Source organism: Alexandromys fortis, unplaced genomic scaffold (genome assembly GCF_014885135.2).
Source record: "Alexandromys fortis isolate MF-2015 unplaced genomic scaffold, M_Fortis_MF-2015_v1.1 scaffold_39, whole genome shotgun sequence".
Classification (NCBI taxonomy): Eukaryota; Metazoa; Chordata; class Mammalia; order Rodentia; family Cricetidae; genus Alexandromys; species Alexandromys fortis.
Genome location: NW_026067918.1, coordinates 12,047,879 through 12,073,926, shown reverse-complemented (window position 1 = coordinate 12,073,926; position 26,048 = coordinate 12,047,879). Strand labels below are relative to the sequence as shown.

At 49.4% G+C, this 26,048-nt stretch overlaps 1 protein-coding gene across 2 annotated transcripts in view; it reads right to left on the bottom strand.

Annotated features, from left to right (window-relative positions):
• Positions 1–12,499, bottom strand: part of Rnf213 (ring finger protein 213) — an 88,481-nt gene extending 75,982 nt beyond the window's left edge. The window contains exons 1-3 of one of the 2 annotated variants that reach the window (XM_050140020.1): positions 11,299–12,499; positions 9,183–9,295; positions 2,477–2,610 (exon numbers count right to left, since the gene is read on the bottom strand). In XM_050140020.1, the coding sequence (XP_049995977.1) occupies positions 2,477–2,610; positions 9,183–9,279 (231 nt within the window). In that variant the 5' untranslated portion in view covers positions 9,280–9,295; positions 11,299–12,499. The remainder of the gene's footprint in view (positions 1–2,476; positions 2,611–9,182; positions 9,296–11,298) is intronic. The other variant, XM_050140021.1, reaches the window with a different exon arrangement.
• Between the last annotated feature and the right edge of the window lie 13,549 nt (positions 12,500–26,048).

Genomic DNA, 26,048 nt, shown 5'->3' with positions numbered 1-26,048 from the left:
AAATAAATAAATAAATATTTGAAAAAAAAAAAGAATTAAAAGTCCACTGGGTAGTGGTGGAGCACGCCTTTAATCCCAGCCCTCAGGAGGCGAAGACAGATGGATCTCTGTGAGTCACAGGCCAGCCTGGTCTACAGAGCAAGCTCCAGGACAGGCTTCAAAGCTACACAGAGAAACCCTGTCTTGGACTACCATCCCCCACCCCCACCCCCCAAAAATAATTAAAATTCCAGATTTTTTAATGAGTACAATGTTTATGAATGGTCCTCTAACTGAGAAGACAGGGAGAAGAAACTAGGAAAATAGCAATGCAGCCGTTTAAATTCCCTGCAGCCATGATCTTGAGCATCTCTCCAGGAGGAGCTTTCTGAGACTGGGCAGAGTTGGGGGGGGACATGTGGAGCACCTCATGCCACCCACTGGCTCCACAAGATCTGCCCGCCCCCAGCATGGAAAGATCAGTCCATCTCTGCTGGTACCTGCCTCAGAGCCCAGTGCTGAAGCATCACAGGACTTAGGAAGCACTGACAGCCAAGCTTTAAAACGCACTTGCAGATGGAGGACCACGGGATGTAGGAACACACACAGAAAGCCCCACAAGCCATGCACCAGCCGACCCCACTAGCAGCCACGTGCGTGCTTTCCACCCGGTCCGTGCATTGCCGGCATTTGTGCTAGCGTTAGTGCTTTTTAAACATTTTTTTTAAAGATTTGTTTGTTTTTTGTGCATATCCATCCCTGGGGGGGGGGGGGGATGCGTGCAGGGCCAGAAGAGGGCGACAGATCCCCTGGAGCAGGAGTTCCAAGTGGTTGGGAGCTGGCGGATGTACAGCAAGTGCTCTTAACTGCTAAGCAGATTCTTCTCTCCAGCCCCCAGTCCATTTTAGAGTGACCAACTCCGTGAGGTTCAGCAGTCATGGTGCTGCTGGTCACCACCTCTCGAATAGGTTCCCGTTCTCATCAGCTGAAAGGTGCAGCTCCGACCAGATCATGCCCCTCCCCCTACCTAGTCAGAGGCAACACCAACCCCTCTTCCTGAGAGGCACCTACTTCATAGTTGGTATCCGGGAACCATCCACTGGAGTGTTGATAATGCACACTGTCTGTGGTGCTGGTTCGAATCCAGGCTCTTGTGCATACTGGCTGGACTGCACTCTGCCCTTTGCTGCACCTCCAGCACAGGGATTTCTCTAGAACAGCTTCACTGTTCTCTCTTATTTTGGATAGTCTACCCTATTGTCTTTGCAACTCCATGCTTTCTGGCTAGAAACTGCCTGTTACACAACGAAGAATTCCTCGTGTGTGGCCGGCTGCTCATGGACCGCTTCAACAATCTCTCTGGGAGTCTGGTTTTTATTGGTTTTACATTTTAATTTATTATGACTATTGTTATTTTTACTATTTTATGTATTGGGTGTTTTTACTGCATGCATGTATGTGCGCTACACGTATGCCTTGTACTCATGGAGACCAGAAGAGGTATCCAATTCCCTAGAAACAGAGTTACAGACAATTGTGAGCCACCATGTGGGTGCTGGGATTTGAACCTGGGTCCTCTGGGAGAGCAGCAGCCATTGCACTTAAGAGCTGAGCCATCTCTCCAGTCACACTGATTTAATTGTTTTGTCTTGTTTTTTGAGACAAGGTCTCACTTTACAGCTCTAGCTCTCCTGGAACTTGCCCGTCAACCAGGCTGGCCTTGACCTCAGAGATATGCCTGTGTCTGCCTCTCCAGTGCTGGAATAAAAGGTGTACAGCCACACACAACTTAAAATTGAGTTTTTAAAAACAAATTTGCCAAGTTTTTGACAATGATTCCTTCAGCTACTTTCTTCCCTCTAATTCAGAAATACAAACTAACTGCCCCTTTGGCTTGGTTTGATGCTGATACTCTGTTACTATGTAGCTGGGGCTGATCTGGAACTCAGCGTCCATCTCTTTCCAAACACTGGAATGACAGGATGACAGGCATCACCACACCCAGCTGCTACGGGCACCTGGTTTGGAGGAGGTTGAGACAGAGTCTCACAGTGGCCCAGGCTGGCAAGACTGGCCTTGAACGCTCCATCTTCCTGCCTCTGCCTTCTGAGAGATGAGCTCATAGGTAAGTGCCACCGCCACACCCAGGCCACGGTTTTCCCAGGCTGCACTTCCTGTGTGCTGTCATACTGAGGCTTTCTAGTTATTTTAAGACTTATTCTGGTGACAGATAGACAGCCTTTGGTTTGGACTTCTTCCTTTCCCTGCTAGGAGATTACACATCTATTCTTATTCTGTATTCACACCCTAGAATCTAGGGTTTACTCCTGTGTCATCTCCTCTGTCCTGATAAGATCAGAACTCACTGGTTCTTTTGTTTAGTGACTGAGAGGTGACCAACCCCAGGAACCAAGGAGGTCACATCAGGAAACAGCTTGAGGCAGAGCAGAGGGTGTGAGAAGCATCTAGGCAGGCAAAGCAGGTGTGACTTGCTCACCGTTTGGATGGTCCAGGAGGCACCAGACTCCTCTGGGTTCTCTAGCTCCTTGCTGGAGCCTGGGGACTCCTCTTCCCGCTCTTCCCCCTGCTCAGTCTTCCCCTCTGAGGATGAGACATCGTTGTTCTCAGAATCTGCTGGGGCAAGTGAAGGTATGATCACACCAGGGAAGAGCAGCAAGTTCCAGGGAGGGCAAACAGGACCCCTTGCCCCCACCAATATCCTCTGAGAGCCACCTTCTCTGAGACCTTGTGTGTTCTATCTGCTCCCAGATTTACAGGGCAGGACCAGAGATTGCAGAACCAGGGTGTAGTAAGAGCTGCGGGCCTCTTCCCACAGCCTGGCTCCTGGCCGCCTGGCTAGCTTATACCCCGAAATAACACAGAAACTGTATTCATTTAAACACTGCCTGACCCATTTCTATTAATGTGTGTAGCACCAAGGTGCACTTACTGGGAAGATTCTAGCCTACGTCCATCCTGGGTCCGCCCGGGAGGGGGAGCATGGCGTCTGAGCTCACTTCCTCTTCCTCCCAGCATTCTGTTCTGTTTACTCCACCCACCTATGTTCTAGCCTATCAGGGCCAAGCAGTTTCTTTATTAATTAACCAATGACCTTCCTCCATCACCAGGGGGCAAATAGGATGGAAAAACAAAACAAAATGTATGGCCTGGATGCCCCCCACCCACTCCCAATGTCTACACCAGTGGATTCCCAGTGTGTGCAGGATGCCTGCAGCATGACTTGTTCCCCTTCCCCACCAAACACACCCACTCTTCATTTAGGTGGTGACCCTACTGCAAGCACCTTTCTGAGCAATAGCTTGGAGTTCCCTGCCTTGCATATCTTGCTGGGTGACACTCAGAAGCTTCAGCACCACCAGCCAGGCCACCCACAAAATGCCCAAGGAACCATGCATGGAGTCCAGCCTCCATGTGACCTATGAGTAAATAAGGATCCCTTTTGGTGTGGGAAGTCCTTCTCTCTATGTGTTGCTTTTATTGGTTAATGAATAAAGAACTACTTTGAGCCTTTGGCAGGGAAGAACAGAACAAGGTGGGGAAAGACTAAGCTGAATGCTGAGAGAGAGAAGGGCAGAGTCAGAGAGATGCCATGGAGCCGCTGCCAGAGTCAGACATGCTGAAACTTTGCCAGTAAGCCACTGCCACGTGGCAATACACAGATTAATGGAGATTGGTTAAATTAATGTGAGAGTTAGCCAATAAGAAGCTAGAGCTAATGGGCTAAGCAGTAATTTAAATAGTACAGTTTCTGTGTGATTATTTTGTGACTGGGAGGCCAGGACCAACAAGCAGCCACCTCCCACTGCACCCTTTGATCAGTGATTTATCTCCGATAGCATTCCCGTCCAACTGCAAGCTGCAGGGCAAACTGAAAACAGTCCCCCCATCCAAGGACAGAGCTGTGGTGAACAAGGAGGACACCAGTATCAATGTCTAATTCTGAGGACTCCCACTGGCTCCTCAGAGAAGCCCCAACCACACCTACATACTCACACAGATTAGGCAGCTTCAAAGCCCCCAAATCCTATGACAAAACTGCTCAGACCCTTGTCTTTCTCTCCTCAAATGAGTCCTGTCTCCCTGTGTCACCCAGACACTTACTTGTTTTGTTTTACTCTCTGCTGTGGCAGAGGTCAAGGACATGGCTGCACCTAAATATAATCCACACATGACCTCTGAGGGGTCCTCAGGCCAGCAATGCCCAGTCACGTGTCTCAGTGCTGGTGACATCAGATACGCACGAATCCAGAGCTGTGTCACACACACTCACTTCAAACATCAAACCCGAGTCTGAGTTTTACCTACAATGTTTGCTTTCAAACCCTGCTGTCTCTGAGCTCTGGCTCTGCCTCACACCACATGGTGCCTGGGACCTTCTCTTAGCCTGGCTTCCCTACAGCTCCCCAAGGCCCCATGCTCCTGTGGATCCACTTCCTCCCTGAGTCCCTACCAAGCCCCTTCTCCCCACACTGTCTGCTCACTGCCTTCCACGTGCAGACCTGTATTTTGAGATCTGCATTTTGTTTACCGCCATATTAAGCTCTGCAGGGTCTAGGAAATCAACCCAGCGTCTAATCTCCTAACAGAGACCTGCAAGCACCAGGCTCCGGAACTCATTAGCATTTTCCTTTGTTAGTCAACAATTACAGACCCTCAGTATTTACTCATCAGCTAGGGACCTGAGTTCCAGCAGACCTGAGCTTCCTGACACCCTTTTCTTCCCCTGACACCTTTCCCTTCCCCCCCTTTGCCCGGTTGCTATGTAACAGCTTCAGAGGAAAAAATAAACTGGACGGCTTGATCAGAAATCCTGTCTTGCCGTCATTTCTCGTGTCTCCTGTCTCCTTTCATTCCTCTCCATAGGTTTATCAGGGAGAAACCCCCGTTCATATCCCGCTGGCCAGAATAGCTAATAGTCGTTTAGCTTTTTAGTAAACCAGTCAAAGGTGCCTTAAGCAGGTGAGGTAACACCCAGACACATCTTCACACAGTGTACAGATTATCCGAACATTTCCCCCTTTTAGTCCTAAAAAGGTTCTTTCTCTAACATATGCATGCATACATACACACACATATATACATGTGCATATGTACACATTGGCAGACGTATTGTACACATACATTACAAAGACGCATACATAAATACAATAAATACATATACACGTGCATACACACATGCTTAGACATACACATGAACTCAAACACATTTACAAAGACATAAACATACATTTACGTGTGCATACATACACATGCACAGATAGATACATGCACACATACATTTACAAATACATATACATGTGTGTACAGACATATACTTATGCACACACACATTTACAGAGTCACACACATGCTCACACATACAAGGGGAAACACTGAAGAGACTGCAGTCTACACAGAGCAGCTCCGACTTTCTCACAGCTGCTGACTCATCATCCCACAGCTCAGGATGAACGTGCCCCCGGCTAGCCTGACCAGCCACACCTGACATCTTTCTAACCTAAGAGACTAGGAGAACTAATAGGCAAGCACATGGGAGGGCCCTGGCCTATTTCTGAGAGGCCAGCAGATCCAGCTGTAAACCCACCTGCCCATTCAGCCATCAGCCTGAGAGCAAAGCTGTGGATGAGAAAGGAGCAGGAAACCCCACGCCCAACAGTCAGGTGGGCCAACAGGTGAAAACTGCACCCTCTGCTCCTCAAGGCCAAGGCAACACGCGCTCCTGAAGCAGAGCTGGTAAACAACTTTGACACAGCTTTCAGTAACTCAAGAGCAGCTGGAGGCCAGGACTCCAAATGGTCCCAACGGTTAGGGGGGAAGGAGAGCGAGGGCCGCACAGGCCTCATGAACAACCCCAAACCACGACAGCAGAAAGGGTTAAAATGGTGCACAAGATGCATTTGTCCTCGGTCAGCCCTGCTGCCAGCCCAGCAAGGTTCAGTGGACAGGCTAGGCAGTGGGTCACTCGCCAGCCACAGGCTCCTGGGTCAGCCGCCAGCTGGCATCTGGGCACCTGCACTTGGGCTAAAGCTGCAGTGCCATGGCTCAGAGGGGAAAGGGTGACACTGTGACTCCAGGGGGACTTAGGAGGTCCTAAGGGTGAGCAGCCCACAGACACAGGGGAGGTGGTGGCTAAAGGGGGAGGCACTTAGGACAATGGGAAAGTCCTGCAGGTGGTCACGAAGGATGTCATCCTGGGAACGTGGGTGGTCACGATATGGGACAAACTGTAAAGTCATGAAGCTGGAACTGTTAGGTCACAATTGTTTCCCAAAGCCTAGTTCACCTGTGTGTCAGGCCTGGGGAACCCTGGAGGCAGAGCTAGGAAAACAAATACTAACTGCCTGGCCCCACCCACACTGGGCAAACACCTGCCCTCCCAGTCCCTCAAGGGGGAATCTATCTGCAGGGTGTCCCCAGAATGACCTCCTTCAGTCCATGCCTGGAAAGTCCGGCAGGTTTGTCAGTGTCCACCGCGTGCTCTCCTTGGAGAGGGACTCACCCCACCTATGCTACCTATAGGTGGAGATCCTGACCCATCCAGGGACCCAGAGGCAGGACAGGCATATGCCCTTTATGAAAACATGGAAAATGCACAAAATAAAAACCTCACTGGCTGGGGCTGGAGAGATGGCTCAGAGGTTAAGAGCACTGACTGCTCTTCCGGAGGTCCTGAGTTCAATTCCCAGCAACCACATGGTGGCTCACAACCACCTGTAATGAGAGCTGGTGCCCTCTTCTGGCCTGCAGGCATACATGGAGGCTGATCACTGTATACATACTAAATAAATAAATAAATAAATCTTTAAAAAAAAAAAAAACTCACTGCCGGGCAGTGGTGGCACATGTCTTTAATCTCAACACTTGAGAGGCAGAGGCAGGAGGATCTCTGTGAGTATGGGGCCAGCCTGGTCTACAGAGCGAGTTCCAGGACCCCACTCCCCCAAAGAAACTACTGTTTGAACTGGAGAGATGGCTCAATGGTTAAGAGCACTGACTGCTCTTCCAGAGAACCCAGGTTAAATTCCCAGCACCCACATTGCAGCTCACAAAGTCTCTGACTCCAAGATCTGAAACCCTCACATAAACAAACACATGCAGGCAAAATGCCAATGCAAATGAAATAAAAGTAAATAAACTAAAAACAACAACAGCAAAAAAAAAGCCCTCACTGCCCAGCAGTTCACTCCCACCGTGAAGGGAGCTGTCCACTATTCCAGTATCCTACTAGGGGCCTGGGGACTCGGGAGAGGGGAGGTGTGGGGACCTTACATCCTGATGGAATCTCACAGGACGCCCATACCCCCGCAGCACATAGACAACCACAGATACACAGCACTTGAAGCCCTTACCCTCACAAAGACATCTCTGCACCATTAGGGACCCCACAGGAACCCCATCTTCATCCATAGCTCCCCCTCCAAGCCCAGACATTTAAGAGCCTCTGGACAGAAAGCACTGGTATCTCAGCCCCGGGATCAAGCCAGCTACGGGTCCCTCACTGCCATGTCCTTCCAGGCTGCCCCAGCCCGGGAAGCCTGAGCTAGCTAGGAGGAAGGGAGCTGTTTCTGTTTCTGTTTCCTCCTTTCTGGCCACGCTGTGCTGAGGATGACCCCAGCCTTCCGGCACCCTAGTTAGCACTTTGCCCTAAACTGTGCATATCTTGGTTTCATTTTCCAACCTGGTAAACAGTCACAGCCCTGTGTGAGGGCGTGAGGTCAGTGCCCTTTCTACCTGGGCAGACAAAAGTTCCTGCACCTTTTTCTCTGCCAGGTCAGCCTGGCAAGGAGTCAAGCATGAGAAGACCTGCTGGCATGTTGCAGAAATGCCACACACCCTTGCTCTCAGACACATTTTTTTTTTGATTTTTCTAGACAGGGTTTCTCCATAGTTTTTGGTTCCTGTCCAAGAACTAGCTCTTGTAGACCAGGCTGGCCTTGAACTCACAGAGATCCGCCTGCCTTTGCCTCCCGTGCAGGGATTAAAGGCGTGCGCCACCACCGCCCGGCTCTCAGACACATCTTGCCCCCATTCTCCTGGCACATGTACTGGTTGCTCGCATACTCTGTCAATATGCTCACCCAAAATGAAAGAACAAAGAACAGGAGAACCAGATCACAGAAGATAAATGTGAACTTGTCCCTCACCTTCATGATAATATTTAGCTATAACCAGCCAACTGCAAACCTGTGAGCAGGGACTCCTCCAAGGAGCCACAGCAGCACCCCGAGGTTCCCTCCACACTGAAGCCAGCAAGACCTGAACCGCAGGCCCAAGCTGCACAGGGCTCAGATTCTGACTATATAACTGGGTAAGTTCCCTCTTACCGGTGTGGACACATTGAATGAATATCCTTTTTCTGCCTCTTTATTTTCTCTTTAAACATTTTTTAAAATGTGTGTGTGTGCATGTGTATATTGTTTATTTAGTTTTTGGTTTTCTGAAACAGGGTTTCTTGGTGTAACAGCCCTAACTATCCTGAAACTATCTCTGTTGATCAGGCTGACCTGTAACTCAGAGATCCACCTGCCTCTACCTGCTAAGCGCTGGGATTAAAGTCCTGCGCCATCAACACCCGGCATAAAATTATACATTTTTGTATGAATGTTTTGCCTGCATGTATGTCTGTTTGTCACAGGTGTGCCTGGTCCCTGTGGAAATCAGGTCTTCTGGAACAGGAGTCACCAGGGGCTGTAGCCACTTTGTGGGTTCTGGGAACCCAGCCTGGCTCCTATGCAAAAGCAGCCAGTGCCCTCAACTGCTGAGCCATCTCTCCGGCCCCTCTGCTTTCCACTTGCAATTTGGTTCCTTTAATCGGCTTATTGAGGATGGGTGGGTAGCAGGACCTGCCTTGGGCACAGGTTGATTCACAAGTTTTGTGATACTTCACGGTCACCCCGAACTTTGAACACTCCCCCATCCCCCCACCACGTAGCGCTGGACAAGGCTTCCATCCTTGGGGTCCCAGTCTCAACAGTAGCTGCTCCTTCCTGGCAAAGGCTCTCACCAAGAACTGAAACCAAAACCAACTTTTCTTTTAAAGTGGTAGGCACCTGTAGCCAGAACCAGAGCAGCCTGCTCTGAGGAAAACACAAGTTCTCAGGAAAGCTCGGCCACTAGTGCCCACCGGAGAAGGAAGGGACCCTACTCCATCCTGGAGTCCCACTGTGCGCTCCCAACCTCACCTTGTACAGGAGCTGCAGGAGACAGTTTCTTTCCACACTGGCTACAGAACCTGGGTGACTCCTCTCGGGACACATGCCTGCAGTGAGGACACTCCATGCTGTTATCCACAGCCCTGCAGGACAGAGAGAAGGGAGGCTAAGGTAGCACAATATAAAGAGCAGCCTCTGTCACGTGACTCCCGCCCACTTCAGTTTCCTTTTCTAAGAAAGTGAAGCGATTGGGACCGGGAAGGTTCTGAGTAAACGAAACCCAGCCCCAGACCTCCCAATCCAACTCCTCCCTCAAGCAGGAAGTCCCAACCCCCTGCCGCCCCTCCCCCACTTCACTGTCCACCACTAAAGCTGAAGGAAGCTCATAGGAGGCTGTGAAGAGAAAGGGGGCTGGAGGAAAGTGCACTCTGCAGAGCCCCGGCCAGCTGAGGACCCTGACCTAAGGACAGGCTGGCAGCCACCTGAGAAAGTCTGCTCTGCTGCTGTGTCCTTCATGCCCCCCCACCCCCACCCCCGCCCAAGGCAACTGAAGGTGATGGTGGAGGCCTTGCTGGAGAGCACGAGGCCAGCCCAGGTCTGCTCAGGGCTCCTAGCAAAGGGCACCAAACCAGGGCAAATCAGGTCACGGGTAGTTTGGGCAAGGGATAGGGTGGGAACCCTGACTCCAGGCCACTCCAGGGAGGGATGGGGACCAGCCTCTCGGCTCTTGGCCTTGACCCGGGAGCCTGTGGCTCAAGGGAAGAAATCCAAGCACACAATTACTGTCACCCCTCAGGGATGGCTGCCATTTTGTCCACCCTGAAGGGGCAGGCACCAACCCTGTGGGCTCCAGCTCCACTGCTTCCTCCTGGGCTGGCTGCTGGCCCCTCCCTCCTCCCAGCCCCTGTCCTGGCAAGCCACCTTTGCCTTGATCACAGTTAGACCTGCGATTCTAGATGCTTTGTTTAGCCTATACACCAAATAGGGGGTGCACAAAATTGGGCATAGTGTAATGTCCTGGTAACCCCAGTCCCCGGGAGGTAGAGATGGGACAATTAGTAGTTTAAGGCCTGACAGGGTTAGAGAGGACTCTTCCTTAAAACCAAAACAAGCCTGGCGGTCTTTAATCCCAGCACTAGGGAAGCACAAGCCAAGCAGGTGGATCTCTGTGAGTTCAAGGCCAGGCCAGGCTAGCTTTACAAAACAAGCAAAAAAGCAACCAAAGACTGCATCTGTGTTTGTGTGGGGGTGGAGAGTGGGGTAGGGGCACTCCTTTTATACCAGTCCTCTGGAGGCAGCAGAGACTGTGAGTTCCAAGCCAGCCTGATCTACAGGGCAACTTCCAGGACAGGCTCTAAAGCTACATAGCAAAACCCTGTCTCAAAAAATAAAAATAAAAGCAACTATGTATGTTTATGTTTGAGGGAATCCCAGAAACTAAGAGCAGAGAAGAATTCAGGCTGGAGCTTTTATGGCCAACCAGAACTACAGGAAAAAGCAGAGGCTTGGGGCTGGGACCACAGGGTGCTGAGGGGTTGGGAGCTAGACAAGGTGTTGGTGCTGTGCAAGGGTTTCCACAGGTAACCAATGCTGTCTGCCCCAACCCGCTGTCCTTCGGCTTCCCTCCTGGAGGTAGTGGCCAGTAGTGGGCATCAAAGGCTTTTAATCCCAGCAATCCAGAGGCAAAAGCAAGCAGATCTCTAACTTTGAGACCAGCCTAGTCTACAGAGTGAGTTCCATCCAAGACAGTCAGGGAAACACAGAGAAACCCAGTATCGAAAAGCCAAGAAGAAAAAGAAAAAAAGGAAAGAAAAGTTCTGCTTCTCAAACCATGAATTTCTCAGATCTGAAACCACGCCTTAGAAGTGTATTTTGGGGTGGTATGTTATCTCCTACCACATTTTTGGGGGTGGTGAATCCTGAGTCAAAACACCTAAAGTCAGTTCTCCAGTGCTGCTCAGGAAACTCCGAAGCACCCTAGGGCTTCAGATAAGACTAGCTAGCGACAGCCCCGCAGAAGCGAGCGGCCAGCATCAAAGCCTCTCCACTCAGCCAGCAAGTGGCTCTTCCTGGGTTCTTTCCCCTGAGACTAGACTAAGAAAAGCAGATGGGTTTGGACCGGTCAGTGGGACAATCGCGTTCTCACCGCTCACTGTTAGCTGCGACTCCAGCGACAGGGAGCCTCCCCAGCCTCCTGACCCCAGCCTTGACCCGGAGGAAGATCAGCGCCCCAGGCAGCGCCTGACTACTAAAAGTTCTGGCTGCAGTTGGTGAGGGCGGATTCCGGGGCGGAGCTGCCGACCCGGGACCGCTTTGAGCTCGCTGGCGGGGTTGGGCAGGGCAAGGGCTGCCTGAGTGCTGGGGAGCAGGGCAGACCTAGTGGCCCACAGCCCGAGAGTTGATAAGCGTCGGAGCTGCAGGGTTGGGCTGAACCCGAAACCGAAACTTGGAAAAGGGAGGAAGTGGCAACTGGACGCCGGCGCATCTGGACGCCGGCACCATTCCGACAATGTGACCTCAGGGGTTACTCAGCAGGATCGGCGCACAGCGAACCGGCACCTGAAGCTCCGCGGGTCTCCCCTCTAGGACCCTAGGCCAGTGGTACCCTCACCCTGACCAGTAGAACCTTGCATTCCGGTCCCTGGGGACCCTTGGCGTCCCTGAGACCCGCATCGCGCATCCTAGTCCTCACATCACAGCCTGGGACTTGCATCCCTTTCCCAGCCCGGTACCGCCGCCAGGAGCCTGAAAGCCTCTGGTTCGCACCTGCAGTGCTGCCCCGCAGTCTCTGCCGATCCGGTGAGGAATCGCGGGCCCGGCGCCGCCCCTTTGCCTCCCTGGCGCTCTGCCTAGCGCGAATTCCCCGCCCGTTGGCGCCAGCCTAGCTTGCCTTCCGAGAGGCCACCACAGCCGCGGCGCGCCCACGGCATTCGGAATCTCACTCGAATTCTCACCAGGGTTTCCCAGAGTGCGACAGCGGTCGGAGGAGACTGAGAGCTCTAAGAGGTGCAAGTCTCTAGGTCCGGACTCCCAGCACCTTGGACAGTGTCCAGGACCTAGACCAGCCGAGGCCACCCTCAGGAGGACCTGAAAGACATCAGGGAGTCTACAGGTACCGCTGTCTACAGTTCTCTAGGATGCAAAGTGGAGATCACCAATCCAACACCTGGAGGTCCACCTAGGTTACTGGCAGTAGTCACTGCTAGTGAATAACCACACTCGGAGAATCTCACAGTTGTGCCCCCCCAACCCAAAGCTTTACGTTCTTGCAAGGGTGGGGAGATCAAGCGTTTCTTGGGTCCTGGAATTGTGTCAATAACAGGACAGACCACGGAAGTCTATAAAACCAGAAACATCTTTTTGTTTTGTTTTGTTTGTTTTGTTTTTCGAGACAGGGTTTCTCTGTGGTTTTGAGCCTGTCCTGGAACTAGCTCTTGTAGACCAGGCTGGTCTCGAACTCACAGAAATCCGCCTGCCTCTGCCTCCCAAGTTCTGGGATTAAAGGCTTGCGCCACCACCGCCTGGCAACCAGAAACATCTTTATTCAAAAACACCGCGGGGCACGCCTTTAATCCCTGCACTCGGGAGGCAGAGGCAGGTGGATCTCTGTGAGTTCTAGACCGGCCCGGTCTACAGAGCTAGTTCCAGGACAGGCTCCAAAGCTACGAGAGAAACCCTGTCTCGAAAAACCAAAAAAAAAAAAAAAAAAAAAAAAGAGCTGGAGAGATGGCTCAGTGGTTTAAGAGCATTGCCTGCTTGGCCAAAGGTTCTGAGTTCAATTCCCAGCAACCACATGGTGGCTCACAACCATCTGTAATGAGATCTGGTACCCTCTTCTGGCCTGCAGACAAACAGACAGAATATTGTATACATAATAAATAAATAAATAGCCGGGCGGTGGTGGCGCACGCCTTTAATCCTAGCACTTGGGAGGCAGAGGCAGGTGGATCTCTGTGAGTTGAGACCAGCCTGGTCTACAAGAGCTAGTTCCAGGACAGGCTACAAAACCACAGGGAAACCCTGTCTCGAAAAACCAAAAAATAAATAAATAAATAAATAAATAAATAAATATTTTAAAGAAAAAAAAAACACCACAGGGACAGAAAGGCTTCTAACTAACTAGTAGTCCTAACTAGGACTACCAAGACTTATTTGACCCTGTAGCCACGAGGGAGGGCTACAAATTCCTTCTTACAGTCAAACGTTGTACAGGAGGCAGAGAGTACAAATTGGAATTTATGGTTTTTCAGGCATCTCTTGAGCTAGCACTCTGTGGGCACCTCTGAGATGGGGGTGTAGTGCCCAAGTCGCAGAGACTTCAAAAATACCACCAGAGACACGGACTCACCAAAATGCAAACGCAGGGTTTAATCCTGTGGTACAAATCACGATAGGGACCTCATCTTGCACATCGACACAGTGAGGGGTCAGAGGAGGTGTCCCTCCCAAGATTCCTAGGCAAGGTTTATAAAGGCAACAAACAAAAAACACCCCACCCCCCAAAAAAATCTGTTGTTGTGGGCATAAGGGATATGGGTAGACTCTCTGATTGGCTCTGCTGATCAACCTGGGGCAGCTGGGCTCCAGTCTAGGGAACTTCCTGCTCTGCTGATATCCACCTTGGGGCCTAGCACAAAATGGAGTTGGTTTTGCTGCTTCGGGGAGGCAGAGATCCGGGACTTAACTCTGTTTACAAAGTGTTAGTTAAAAATGTTTACATAGGTTGGGCGGTGGTGGCACACGCCTTTAATCCCAGCACTAGGGAGGCAGAGACAGGCGGATCTCTGTGAGTTCGAGGCCAGCCTGGTCTACAAGAGCTAGTTCCAGGACAGGAACCAAAAGCTATGGAGAAATCTTGTCTCAAAAAATAAAAAAATAAAATAAAAAGTTTACATAGTCATGCGTTCCTTTAAATTGTCTTTTCCCTGCCTGGCAGAATGCAGGGCAGAGGGTCAAGGTGGCTATCAGTCCTAATACACCCAGAAATATGCGTAGAGGCTACAAGCGTACACCCCCCCCATTCCTGGGCTCTTCGTGTTCAAACACTTGAGCCTGTGGGGGCCATTCTCATTCAAACCTCCACAGCAGGAGGATGACCTTGCGCTTTTGATTCTCCTGCATATGTCTTTTTTAAAAACATATTTTTATTTCATGTGCACTGGTGTTTTGCCTGCACATATGTCTGTGTGCTGAGCCACCTCTCCACCCCCACCTCCCACCCCACCCCCCTTCCCCGCTTACGTCTTAGGTGCTGGGAATACACGTGTGTGCCACCACGCCTGGCTTTCTGTGGTGCTGGGAATGACAGGCCGGGCTTCTAGCAACTGCTCTAAGTTCCCATTCCTCCCTGCAGCTCTCCAACTCTTCCCCAGTTCTCTGGAGCTGCTTTGTGCCTTACTCTGCTCCTTGCTGTCTTTCCTTAGACTTGGTGAGCTCCTCCCTCCTCTCTGGGGGTTTGGATGAGAATGGTCTCCATAGGCTCCTACTGCTGTCACCTCAAGATGGGAGCCCTCAGCTCTGTGTCCTGGCTCTAACATCATAAGCTCCATCCCTCTGGAACCCGTACGTCCCGCAAAACTGTTCCTTTTTATGTGTGTTCTAGCACAGAAAAGTAACTTAGATATTCTCAATCGCTCATCAGCCCGTGGAGAAACAAGCCTTAGGGGAGGGTGTGGTGCCGTGGACTCTCCTAGAGGTGCTGGAGAACCCTCTAAACCCTTTGTTTTGCTTCCAGTCGGAGCCTAGGGACGTGGATTCCTTCTACCTGAACAAAGGTCAGAGAGTTCAGGGCTACTTTTGCTCCTTCAAGGTTACAACAAGAGGTTCAACCCCAGGTGTGGCTGCCTACGAGGTGCTTGGCCTAAGGTGTAGTTGCTGCAGATCCCGCCTAAACAGAATACTTAACTCAGGATGTTTTGGGTATTGAAGAGTTAATGGCTCTGTGTGTTCTTGGTAAAGAAGTCTTTTGCCTACCCTCTACCCTTTTGGGTGGGGTATATAAGGCATAGGGAAAATAAAAGCGTGAGAATTTAGCATTCACTTTCTTTCTTTCTTTTTTTTTTTTTTTGTTTTTCGAGACAGGGTTTCTCTGTGTTTTTTTGTTTTGTTTTTGTTTTTTCTTTTTTTTTTAAATATTTATTTATTTATTTGTTATGTATACAATAGTCTATCTGTGTGTATGCCTGCAGGCCAGAAGAGGGCACCAGACATTATAGATGTTAGCCACCATGTGGTTGCTGGGAATTGAACTCAGGACCTTTGGAAGAGCAGGCGATGCTCTTAACCACTGAGCCATCTCTCCAGCCCCCTGTTTTTCTTTTTTCGAGACAGGGTTTCTCTGTGGCTTTGGAGCCTGTCCTGGAACTAGCTCTGTAGACCAGGCTGGTCTCAAACTCACAGAGATCCGCCTGCCTCTGCCTCCCGAGTGCTGGGATTAAAGGCATGCGCCACCACTGCCAGGCTTAGCATTCACTTTCTTTCGTATCTCTGTTCCTTCTACCTAATATTCCTAAACCTCATGGCCCTACCCTGGAATGTGCGAACCCCATCAAGGCCAGACCCCAACAGATGTCGCTCAACTTGGGGCTTAGACACCTCCCTTACTGGAGACAATAAAAGCAAGAGCCAAGTTAGGCCAAGAACCTGACAACTTGCTGAAAAGCCACCCATGACTGTCTTGTGTAATATAGAACAGAGCCCCTCCAGAAAGTCCCCATTCCCACTGGGGGAGGCAGACGGACCCCTGGAGAAGAAGGTAAAAGTGTCTTTGCAAGTGGCTGCCTGGGGCGCTTTTGCTTTGGCTGGACAAACTCTCAGATGGACAGAAGATGACTCTTAGTGTTAGAGTTTCTTGCGGCCCACGTGTGTTCCCAAACCCAAAAATTGCGGCTCTAATTCCTGAGAATTAGAGGTTTACACTCCAAGCGTTCAGAACTGGAGGCTGATGTCCAAGACAGGCATACAGAGCTCTGGGTCTCCACACAGGGGCTGCAGTGACAGCTAGGTTATCAGGACTCAGCTCTTCACCCTGGGCAGTGTAGCACCCAACCCAACATCTCTATAGAGCCCTGAGTCTCAGTGGTTTACCCTGAGGCGATTCCTGGTTCTGAAAGAGACCACAGACTGAGACTACCCAGGCAACCCCCGTCAACAGAACATCCAAAGGACATTCCTAATGTGCCAACTGTAGTAGGTGGGATCACCTGCCAGCACACACCTATGGCTTTTCACCAGGAAAACAAAAGGGGGAGGTGCTGTAGGAGCACATTCCATTCCTTCAGCCAATAGCATTTAAGATACCAGCCCTCTTGGGCGGGGTCTCTTGTACTGTAAATAAGGCCTGCACTCACTCTCTTGATTCTAGTTCTGGCTTCCAGCTGCTAGACTTGGTTTCTGTTCCCTGTGCAGAGGATTGTTATCTAGGAGAATGATCTGTAAGCTTCCCCTAAATAAGTAAACCTTTATTATTTATAATTCATGGGATGATTTTGTGACTTCTGCCATCAAGAAAAGGCTTTAGACATTCCAAATACACAAAACAAGCTAATTTTATTATTGCAGAATTTTGAAACAATCAACATGAAATTGTTGCAGACCACCACTCTTATGAAAGCCAATTGAGAGTACAAGGAGGCCTTTATTTTGACCTGTGACCAAAAGTGGAGAAAGTTCAGTGGTACAGTGCGTACTATCGGCCATAGACCACAGTGATATCAATTTCAGACCAGGGCCAGAGTAACCAGAATTGTCTAATAGTATTTATTTGGGTAGCACTTGGTAGTTATTTCAAACAGCCTGGTAATGAATTTTGATCTATACCTTTATCAATTATTTTGGTTTATACAAATCTTAATGATATGGGTTAATAATGGCAAAGAACCATCATGTCATAGACAATCCCAAGAGTGTTTCAGAGGCAGACATGGCTGTTGAGGGGTGTGAGGGCTGAGAGGTGAGTAGGCAGACACAAAATGGAGTAGAGACAAGATGGTACTACTTTGGTCATATTGACTTCAAATTTCACCTCTTTTAACAGTCTGCTGAGCCAGGCATGGTGGCTTATGTCCCTAATCCCAGATTCTGAGGCAACGTGGGTACAAGCCTAGGAATTTGATCCAGTCCTGAGCAATACAGGGAAACCCCGTCCCCAAACAAGCAAAGCCCTGCAGTTATTTCAAAGATAAATATACATACCTCCACACAAACCTGTAGATAATGAGTTGAAACTGGCCCCTCTCACATGACCCTCAGCTCTGCATGGCTATGCTTCAGCGTCCAGACTCTGCAACACACCTCGCACCCCTTTCCAGTACGTCACCGATCTTTAGCAGGGCAGACAGAATCCCTTGCGCTCCTGCTGTCCTTGGACTGTTAACCCATTAGAACTCCAAAACCCAAGTCTTTCCGTGGAAATCGCAGAGTGTTTGGTTTCCTGGGGATGACCTAAGCTCCAGGATGAGAGACTAACAAACTGCTTTGTGGCCTGACTATTCTGGGGCCTGTAAGTGCAATCGAGATGCTGGTGGAGTCAGTGCCTTCAGAGGGGTTGAGAAAGAGCTCCTCTTGTCTCCCTTGTCTTGGCTTCTGGAGGTACAGTGGTTGTATTATTATTCAGGGTTCTCTAGAGTTACAGAACTTACAGAATGAATCTCTATACATATAAAAAGGAGATTTATTAGAATGGCTTACAGGGCGTGGTCCAGCTAATCCAACAATGGCTGCCTAGGAATGGCAAGGCCAAGAATCCAGCAATTCCTCAGTCCACAAGGCTGAATGTCTCAGCTGGTCTTCAGTTTTCCCACAGAATCACAAAGAAGTAGGTTCTAAGGCCCATGAAGGAATGGACTTGCCAGGAAGAGTCAGAGCAAGCAGGTAAATGGTGTAGGAGGGCCTTCTTTCTATGTGTTGGTTGAATAAAGAAAACTGCCTTGGCCTTAGGTGGGCGTAGTATACAGAACAGAATTCTGAGAGGAAGAAGGAAGTGTGGCTGACACCATGATTCTCTCCTGCCTGAGGTGGACATAGGTTAGACTCTTGCCGGTAAGCCACAATCATGTGATGATACACAGATTACTAAAAGTGGGTTGAATCAAGATGTAAAAATTAGCCAAGAAGAGGCTAGATATAATGGGCCAGGCAGTGATTTAATTAATACGATTTCTGTGTGGTTATTTCAGGGGTTAAGATAGCCGGGTGGCAGGACGTGGATTTGCCCGCTCCTTGCTACAACAGGTAAAGAGCAAAAATTTTCTTCTTCCATGTTGATATTGGACCAAACTTCTGAGCTGCAAGCCAGTCTTTCTGTATAAGTATTGCTGTGGTCATGGTGACTCTTCACAGCACCAGAAATCTAAACTTAGCAGAACTTGGTACCAGGGAGTGGGGTTCCATACTAGTAGGAGCATGGAAGACAGTGGTGCTAAAGGTAATTTGAGCTGTGGGGACCTAGTTCAAGAGATTTCAGAGGAAAAGAATATTAGTATGTGGCCTAGAGACCAATCTTGTGATATTTCAGTGAAGAATAGAGTTGTTTTCTGCCCTCGTCCCAAAAATCTGCCTGTGGCTAAATGGAAGAGGCATGGATGAATGGCTTTGGCAGAGTTGATTCTAGACAGCCTAGTATTGACCGTGCGGCTTGGTTATTAGTGGCCGTACTTGTGGAGGTTTGTAATGAAAAGGAGCAAGCCAAGGAAGGAAGAATACAAAATGTATAGTTTGAAGAGGAAAGGGGCTCCAGGAAGTGCAATGGAGTGAAGTCCTGTGCTAAAGGAGATAAATTAAAGAGAAGCCTGATCCTAACAGGAATAAAGGGAGTGGTGACCTCAGGGCAAGATCCCTCTCAGCTAATCTCCCAACTTGTAAAAAGGAATTAAAGAAATTTTAGAGTTGAGTGGTAACAGTGCACACCTTTAATCCCAATACTAGGGAGGCAGAGGCAGGCAGATCTACAGATCGAGTTTCAGAACAGCCAAGCTTAGGCACTGAATGAAACTATGAAATACAGAGAAACTGTGAAAATGTATTTGAATGAGGGGGCCATGTTCTAGCCCTAGAAAGCAGCAGAACTTGGCAGCTTCAGCCATGTGGTTCTGGCTTTAGAGGCAAGGATGCAAGATAGAAGTTATGGAATCTTCTTACAAGACTGAGGAAAGATGCTGAGGCCAGGCATGTGTCAGGGGTGTTGATGTAGGAGTCCCCTCTGTGTGCTGTAATTGCCATCAATAAATAAAGAAACTGCCTTGGCCTGTTGATAGGGCAGAACTTAGGTAGGCAGGGAAGACAGAACTGAATGCTGGGAGAAACAAGGGCAGAGTCAGAGAGACGCCATAGAGCAGCTAGAATCAGACATGCTGGATTTTTGCTAGTAAGCCATTGCCACGTGGTGATATACAGATTAATAGAAATGGGTTAAATTAAGATGTAAGAGTTAGCCAAATAACTGTGTGGTTATTTCAGGACTCAGCTAGGCGGGCGGCTGGGACTAACAAGCGGACTGCCTCCACTTACGAGGTTGCCACGGACCGTCCCTCTCGGAGACCACTATCCACGGGAGAACAGGGTGAAGGATAGGATAGTCAGGATACGATGCAAGGGAAATGACAGACAGACACACTGTGTAGTGAAAATCTGCTGCAATTTTACTTTTGCAAAGCTTCAGTTTTTGTACAAAACAGATCAAAGAACTTGGCAGGCTCACTACATCACCCCACTCAAGGTTCCAGACATAAATCAAGGCTAAGCATAATCAAAATAGAGCTCCCTCTACGTGCTCCCCTCTACGTGCTCAAGATGTTGGCAAGGATTTTCAGTTTTGTTTTGTCTCGCACCATTAACCACATTCTACCGTGGGGACTAGTTCTCAGGGTCCTGGGTCTAGCTTTTTATGTATATAATTTTTTATTCTTTGCTCCATATTCCCTAATAGTTTTCTCGTTTCCTCATGATAGTTCCTATACCAATATATTAAAGCTGGTCTCATATTTTCAAGAATTTCCTTTCTTTCCTCTTTACTATAAAGACACCAGGGCTTCCGAGATCTAGCTAATCTTTCCATAAAGGGGAATTTTCTCTAACTCTCCTTTTCTCTCTAAATCTGATTCACTATGACGATTCCCTCGTAACATTTCAACTTTAGCCGTTTCTGTTTCATAAATAATAAAGTTTCCCAGGCTCATGTGGCATGGGGCATACTTTATTTCCTCAAGGACTACTTTAATGAACGGTGGAGCCAAGCCAAGGACGTACTTTGATCTCTTGGTAAGCGGTCAGCTGCAAACAGGAAAATTAAGAAATACAGAGAAAGATCAGGCAAGGTGTCAGGAGGGCTCGCCTCTCAAGGCCATCTCCAGGTACGAGATTTGCCTATGGCATCAGGTCCTATCTCGATCGCTGATTGCCAGGGGGACCACCTGGGGGCTTCGCTCCAGGAAGCTCTAACCCCAATCCTTCAGCAGGCAAAAGCCAGCGCAGAGGCATTTTGTCACTACAAGGCAGTCACTGCTGTGGACGTGGCACAAGGTAAGGTGTCCTTTCCTGGAGGCTCAGAGAGGCCATTGTGTAAAGTTAGAAGGTGAAGCCTAGATTGCCTTGGAGACCCTAAGATGGTGGAGATGCCAGAGCCGTGGGATTCCTACCAAGGAAAGCTACCTACAAAGCATGAAAGCAGCTCAATACAGAGCAGTGTGTGGCAGTCCACAAAGCTAAGGGAGTTGAAGCTCTGGAGAGCATTTTGACATCAGACAAGGAGATGCAGAGTTTGGAGTTTGCCTGGCTGGTTTTCAGTCTTGCTTTGGTCTAGCCGGTATTTCCTCACCCTACACCCTCTGCTCCCTTCTGGAGTGGTCATGTACATCCTGTGCCGTGTGTGTTGGAAGTATGTGCTCTGCTTTCTCCTTTTGACTTTACAGGGGTTACAGTTAAGAAATTACATGAGTCTCAGAAGAGACTTGTGAGGGCCCACAGAGCTGTGAGCCTGTCCCACCTTGACTGGAGGTCAGAGAGTTTGAGTTTATTTTTGCTCTCTCAAAATTGTTGACAACAGGTGTGGCTACAAACAAGAGATTCTGACCTAGGATGTAGTTAATTAGTCTTTTGGGTATAGAGGTGGATCTGCTCCACCTCGACCAAAGGTCAGAGAATTCAAGAGAATTCATATCAAGTTAATGAAGTCTGTTCATTCCCCCCCTCCTCCTTTGGAGTGAAATAAATGTGTGTAGAAAATAAACAAGGCAGACTCAGTATCCACTGACTGCCCCTCCCAACGCTGTTGTGTTTCTCTCTCTCATTTCTCCTATCTCTGTTCCTTTTGCCTAATAATTCTAATCCTCGTGCTCCTACCCTGGGATGTACAAGTCTTGTCAAAGCTAGTCTTCGACAGAGGCTTTGAACTTTGGACATTTGAGCAGTGTTGATACTGTGATAGACTATGGGGACTTTTGAACTTGGACTATGATAGGCTATAAGTCCACGGGATACAGGGAGCGGAATGTGGTGCTTTGATTGAAGATGACCCCATAGGCCCACAGTGAGTGGCACTATTAGGAGATGTGACCTTGTTGGAGAAAGTGTGTCACTAGGGGGCGCTGAGGTATCAGACAGCCAGGTCAGGCCCAGTGTCTCTCTCTTCCTGCTGATTAGGTTGTAGAACTCTCAGCTACTTCTCCAGGACCATGTCATGCTCTCCACAGTGATGCTAATAAACTGATCCTCTGAATGTCAGCCAGCCCTAATTAAATGTTTTCCCTTATAAGACTTGCCATGGGGGAGGGCTGGAGAGATGGCTCAGGGGTTAAGAGCATTAACTGCTCTTCCAGAGGACCCTCACAAAGGCATACATGTAGGCAAAACACCAATGTACTTAAAATAAAAAAAAAGTGTCATCATGGGGCCGGGGCTGGAGAGATGGCACAGAAGTTAAAAGCTCTGACTGGTCTTCCAGAGGTCCTGAGTTCAATTCCCAGCAACCACATGGTGACTCACAACCATTTGTAATGAGATCTATTGCCCCCTTCTGACCTGCAGGAATATATACAGGCAGAACACTATACAAAATATAAGTAAATAATTAAATATTTTTTAAAAAAGTTTCCATGATCAGGCTGGGCAGTGGTGGTGCACCCCTTTAATCCCAGCACTTTGGAGGCAGAGGCAGGTGGATCTCTGTGAGTTCAAGGCCAGCCTGGTCTACAAGAGCTAGTTCCAGGACAGGCTCCAAAGCTACAGAGCAGCAAACCCTGTCTCAATAAACTGAAGGGAAAAAAGAAAGAAAGAAAGAAAGAAAGAAAGAAAGAAAGAAAGAAAGAAAGAAAGGAAGGAAGGAAGGAAAAAGAAAAAGAAAGAAAAGTCTCTCCGATAAAAAAAAAATTCACTAAATCTCCACTGTTTCTTGAGGGATATGAGAAGGCAAGTGTCTAGGAGAAAAAATATTCTTACTACCCATCTTGTTTGTATCACCAGAGATGAGTGTGCCAGGCTGAGGAGCAGGTAGGCCCTTCATTGTGGCATCTTGGAAAACCAGAGAGGGTGGAAGGTCCTAACTGCTGGACAGACCAAGTGTCCTGAGTAGGATCCTGCTTGAGCCTGGAGAGGTGGTACCAGCATGGGTGTCCCAGGAGCTTGGTAGCCAAGAGGGTGGTGAGGATTACCGTGTGAGGTCCTGTCCATCGAGGTTCAAGAGACCTAGGAGTTAGCTGTTTGAGGAGTACTCTGTCCCCTGGGGAGAGTGGGGCAGGCTCAGGGGCACTAGGGTCCACTGGTGTGGGGGCAGGGAGACAGCTGTCAGCGTGTGAATGGAGAAAGGACCTCAGAAGGGAGAGGTAGGGTAGGTACCCTGCCAGTGGAGGAGTTAAGTCTGGATGTGATGGTTAAGGAGAAAGGGCCTGCCATAAAGCAGCTCCAAAAGGGCTCAGGCCATAGGGGAATGTGGAGTGGCCCTGAGGCAAGTAAGGGCACTGGGGAGAAGGGAGGGTCAAGATAACCTGAGTTCAAGGATTAGCTGTTGTTTGATGAGCCCATTGGCCCTCTCCACCTTTCCCGAGGATTGTGAATGGTAGGGGGTGTGGAATTTCCCTGGAAGTGAAGGCTGGCCCATTGTCCATTGGATGGTCCGTGGGATGCCAAGCCAAGGAATGATGTGGTCCAGGAGTACCATATCATACCATATGAGCCACCACATCTGCTGTTTCCCTGGAGGCCGGAAATGCTTCTATCCATCCTGTGAAAGTGTCCACAAGTGTTGGGAGATAACAGAGTTTTTTTATGAGTAGACATATGGGTGAAATCGACCTGCCAATCTTGCCTCGGTTGGTGTCCACGAAGCGGATACAGAGACTGATCTATATGCAGAGCCCCCTGTGGATTGACCTTGGCACTTGTCTGGCAGGAGGAGTGAGCCTGTGAAATGTGATCTCGGAGACTGGTGGGGTCAAAGAGGGTCTCTAAGAAGCAGAACAAAGCTTTGGGGCCTATGTGTAAGGTCTGGCGGATGTCTGAAATGATCAACAATGCCTGGTCTTGAGGAAGGGTGAGGCGGTTATTTAAGTAGAACCATCCACCCTTTGTTTCTGTGCCCCCCCCCCTTTTTTGAGCTTGTCCCTCTCTCCTGGTTGGTAACAGGGCTGATAGGAGGGAGTCAAGAACAAGATATGTTCTGTGGAATCCGAGGAGCTGGAGACCAGGCCCTGGGGCCACTGAGTCAGCCTTGGCCACTGGGTCCTTGGAGGACTGGTGTCCCCCGCCCCCCCCCCATAGTGAATAATGGCTACTTCTGCAGGGAGCTGAGGTTGGCTTATTATAAGAGGTCCATTAACTATGGGGGTGCCCTTGGTAGTAAGGAAGCCCCTTTCCTTCCAGAGTATGGAATGAGTGTGGCCTATTAAGAAGGCATATTTCGAGTCAGTACAGATATTAGCCGTTGGCCCTAGGCTATTTGGAGTGCCCTAGTCAAGGCAATTAATTCAGCATTTTGCGAGGAGGTTCCCATTGGCAGGCGGGTCGCTTCGACTGTGTTAGTGGAAGGGACCGTATCTGCCTTGTAGGTGACAGAGGCCCAGGCCAATACCATGCCAAATGGCCATTTAGACCACATTTGAAGCAGCCTGCCGGCGAGGGTGACATAGGCTGAGCTCCACCTGGATGGAACCTGTGGTTGACTTCCCTTGTTCCTCTTCTGGCGGTCCCAGTGGTCTCAGAGCAGCTGCTACAGCTTGAGCCTGGAGCATTGTCACCTGTTGCAGCCTTGTCTGTCGGGAAGACCCAGCTGTCTCTTGTCGGGCACTAAAAACTTTAAAGGCCATTTCCACCAATTCCCGTATAGGAGTTTGGGGACCTTTCTCAGCCTTTTAAAACTTTTTTTTCTGATATCTGGTGCTGACTGAGAAATAAAGTGGATAACCAGGACCGTGGCTCCCACTGGGGAGGCTGGGTCCAGCCTGGTATATGGGACCATGGCCTCTTGTAAGTGATTTTAAAAGATGGCTGGGTTTTTGTCAGCTAGCTGTGTGATCTCTCAAAGTTTGTTGAAATTAACTACTTTTTTTGAGACCATTTCCATACCCTGAAGAAGTCAACAAACCATGATGCCCCACCTCTGTCGGCCGCTTTGGCCAGGCTGGTAGTCCCAGTGTGGTTCTGTGGCCGGCAAAGGGACCGTACTGTCTACCGGATGAATCTGGTCTGCATACTGTCTAGCTGCTGCCTGAATTCTGTTTCACTCCTCGGGAGTGAGAGTAGAAGCTTGGATGACGTAGTAGGCAAGCCAGGATAGATCGTAGGCCTGGGGCAGAGAGCAAAACTCTTTAATATGAGCAGAAGGATTAGCAGAAAAGGAACCCAGCCGCTTTTCTATTTGAGAGAGATCTGGAAAAGAAAAGGAAACAAGTACTTTAAGAATGCCAGAGAAGGGCAGGAATATGGTGGTTTCTGGTATGGGAAGAGATGGGGGGGGGGGAGGATTGGGAGGAGTTAACCCAGTGCTTAGAAGGGGTAAAAGGGTAGAGAGATATGGGGTGGGGGGGGAAGGTAGGTAAGGGGAAAGATGACCTTGAACTTCTGGTTTGGCTAGGGAGGGAGTAGGGAGGGAACTGAGAATGTGGAGAGTGCTGCCCCACAGGAGGGGATTGAGTAGTGAGGGTGACAGGGAGTGGGGGAGGGGCCAGTGCCTCGGCTGCACTGTCAAGGCTGAACTATCTGGATCCCAATTCCCAGACTGCCGCGAATCTGGAGGCGCTGTGTTCCTAGCGACCAAAACTGGTGCTGGAAGACACTGGCTACTGAGGTAGGGGCAAGAGTGCAGTGCCCAGAAACCAAGGACATAGGAGAGCTCTGTCCATTTGTCCCCAAGGCGACAAACGTTCTCTGGGTCTTGGAGGGCGGTAAACTCAAGGCTTCCCTCTGGTGGCCATCACACCCCATTGTCAAGATCCTATCGAGGCTAAATTTTAGGGAATAAGAGAAATTAGCCGCTTGGGACAGATTGAATCAGACAGGCCCAATTTATAAAGATTTTGTAAGAGGCAGCCCAGGGGTGATAACGGACCTGGCTTTGAATTGCAAGCGCCCATTTTAAAAGTCTATGTCCACTTGTGTGGCTCAAGTCTATTACAGTGCGTCCACGGAAATAACTCTTGGGCCAAACGGGGCTGTGAACACTGAATGTCAGGCATCCCTGGACAAACAAAATTCACCTCAGCTAAAATCTCAGCTTTCGCTGTGTGGGTCAGGCTTTTGGCACGGACCGTGTCTTCAACAAAAGCCCCCAAATCAACAAACGGGTCCCCCAAAATTCTAGTAGCATAGGCAAGAAAAAAAGGGTCTCACCAAGACAAAGCTGATCTAGCCTGGGAGGTGGTTTTAGCCTGGCAGAGAGCATGGGGGAATAAGGGAGTTTCCAACAGGTAG